This window comes from Tupaia chinensis, unplaced genomic scaffold, assembly GCF_000334495.1.
Source record: "Tupaia chinensis unplaced genomic scaffold, TupChi_1.0 Scaffold148470_1, whole genome shotgun sequence".
Classification (NCBI taxonomy): Eukaryota; Metazoa; Chordata; class Mammalia; order Scandentia; family Tupaiidae; genus Tupaia; species Tupaia belangeri.
The window spans coordinates 929,124-930,922 of NW_006208319.1; the positions used below are offsets into that span (position 1 = coordinate 929,124).

The window sequence follows — 1,799 nt, forward strand, 5'->3', positions numbered from 1 at the left end:
TGATTTCTCACTTTCTATCTCTCTGTGTCTCTCTGTCTGTCTGGCGAGCGCACACAACCCTATAGCAAAAACCTCTTAAAAAAAAAAAAAACACACACACAATGCAGTGCAGGAAAAAAAGAGAAAAGACTAACACAGACTGAGGATCTATTACATGGCAAGATCCAAGCTAGATGTTTCATAGATCTCTCTCTCTCTCTCTTTTAATTTTCTTTTAATTTGCTATAGGGCACATGCACCACCAAAGACAGAGAGTGAAAGAGAAAATGAGAAAGCACTTTCCAGAAGCAATGGCCACGCTTCTTCTCCATTCTCCTCTTGGGATTTTGGGCATTTATGCACACACATCCAACATGCCCTTCAAGCTGCCAGGTCTAGGACTTAAATTCCTCAGTCAGTCATATAGAATACAGCCATCTAAACCACCACACCACCAACTGCTGGATAGTTACTTAATCCTCCTAAAACCTTTTCACTGTAGACCTTTCTATTTCTGATTTTAAAGAGGAAGCCTACCTGTAAGTATATGATACAAAGGAACATGGTTAAAATATTACAAAACTGTGTTTAAAATATGTTTAGTTTAATGATAATTCATTTCCAAACCTTGCTACTCTATATCCTAGATTACTTTTTAAAGTATTTTTTCCTTCCATGAGAGAAAGAGAGACAGAGAGAGAGAGACAAGCCTCTTTAACAGGGTTCTCATGTACAGTCCACCCTAGTCTCAGCCAGCCCTGATGACGGATATGTGCCTGGAATATGCAGGGAGGTCCTGAGACACAAACCTGGGACCTTACAAAGTAAGGCCAGTTGCAATACTGCCTGACTCCATGTCCTGATTACTTTTATTGCCATTTTATTATAGATGAGAAAACTAATACCCAACAAAACAAAACAAGACAAGACAAAACAAAACAAAATAGATAACCAAGAACTAACACTTATTGATCCTAAAGCTTGCTTTCCCAGGTTCTTTCTTTGCTGGATTCTTTGGCCGAATAATATCCTATTCTTATGAAAATATCTAAACAAGTTTTTCCTGGTTGCTTTAGGTTTACTACCAGAAGTGACGGTTAGCCATCTTCGAGCAGCTGCCCACGCCCAAGACACAGTGTTGGCTCTGGAAGATGCTGTGGACTGGCACTCTGGAGATGAAGTTGTTATCGTCAGTGGAACAAGTGTTGAAGGTGCCAAACCGATGGAAGAGGTTGTCATTGTGGAAACTGTGCATGAGGCAGACCTCTATCTTAGGTCACCCTTGAGGTATTGAATATCAGCTACATTTATATAGGAGATAGGTCTTAACTGTGTCAGGCTCTGGTATTGTCTTTCAGTGATGTAGTTTTACATTAAATAATGCTAGAAATTTTGACAAGATAATTATGGATGAAACATTTTGAAGAATTAGGATATATAAATACATTTCTTTTATAAGAGTTCAGATCTGTCTTAGAGAAAGTAGCCAATGCAATAAACTGCATATTTCCTAATTTTCACATACTTTGTGTCCATAGCTCACTCTTCTGTATTTCAGTTTCTAAAAAAACAGACTTCTGAAGAAAGAATTATGCTAGTCTAGTCATTTATTAGGTTGTTGGTAAAGTCATGACATATTTTTCTATGCAAAAATGTGTCATAAATTTCCCAATGACCCAATATTAAAATTAATAATAGAGCGATGTCCTCAGATATATGTTTCTCTTTATCCTATTTTTAGATATTCTCATAACTTCACAGAGGATTGGGTGACAGGGGAGCATCGTATTTTAAAGGCCATGGTGGTTCTACTCAGCAGG

At 37.7% G+C, this 1,799-nt stretch overlaps 1 protein-coding gene across 1 annotated transcript in view; it reads left to right on the forward strand.

Moving 5' to 3' along the window:
* Positions 1–1,799, forward strand: part of PKHD1 (PKHD1 ciliary IPT domain containing fibrocystin/polyductin) — a 578,800-nt gene that overhangs the window by 216,209 nt on the left and 360,792 nt on the right. The window contains exons 39-40 of the mRNA XM_006170441.3: positions 1,056–1,266; positions 1,721–1,799. The exon at positions 1,721–1,799 is cut by the window's right edge and continues 73 nt beyond it. Coding sequence (XP_006170503.1) covers positions 1,056–1,266; positions 1,721–1,799 — 290 coding nt within the window. The remainder of the gene's footprint in view (positions 1–1,055; positions 1,267–1,720) is intronic.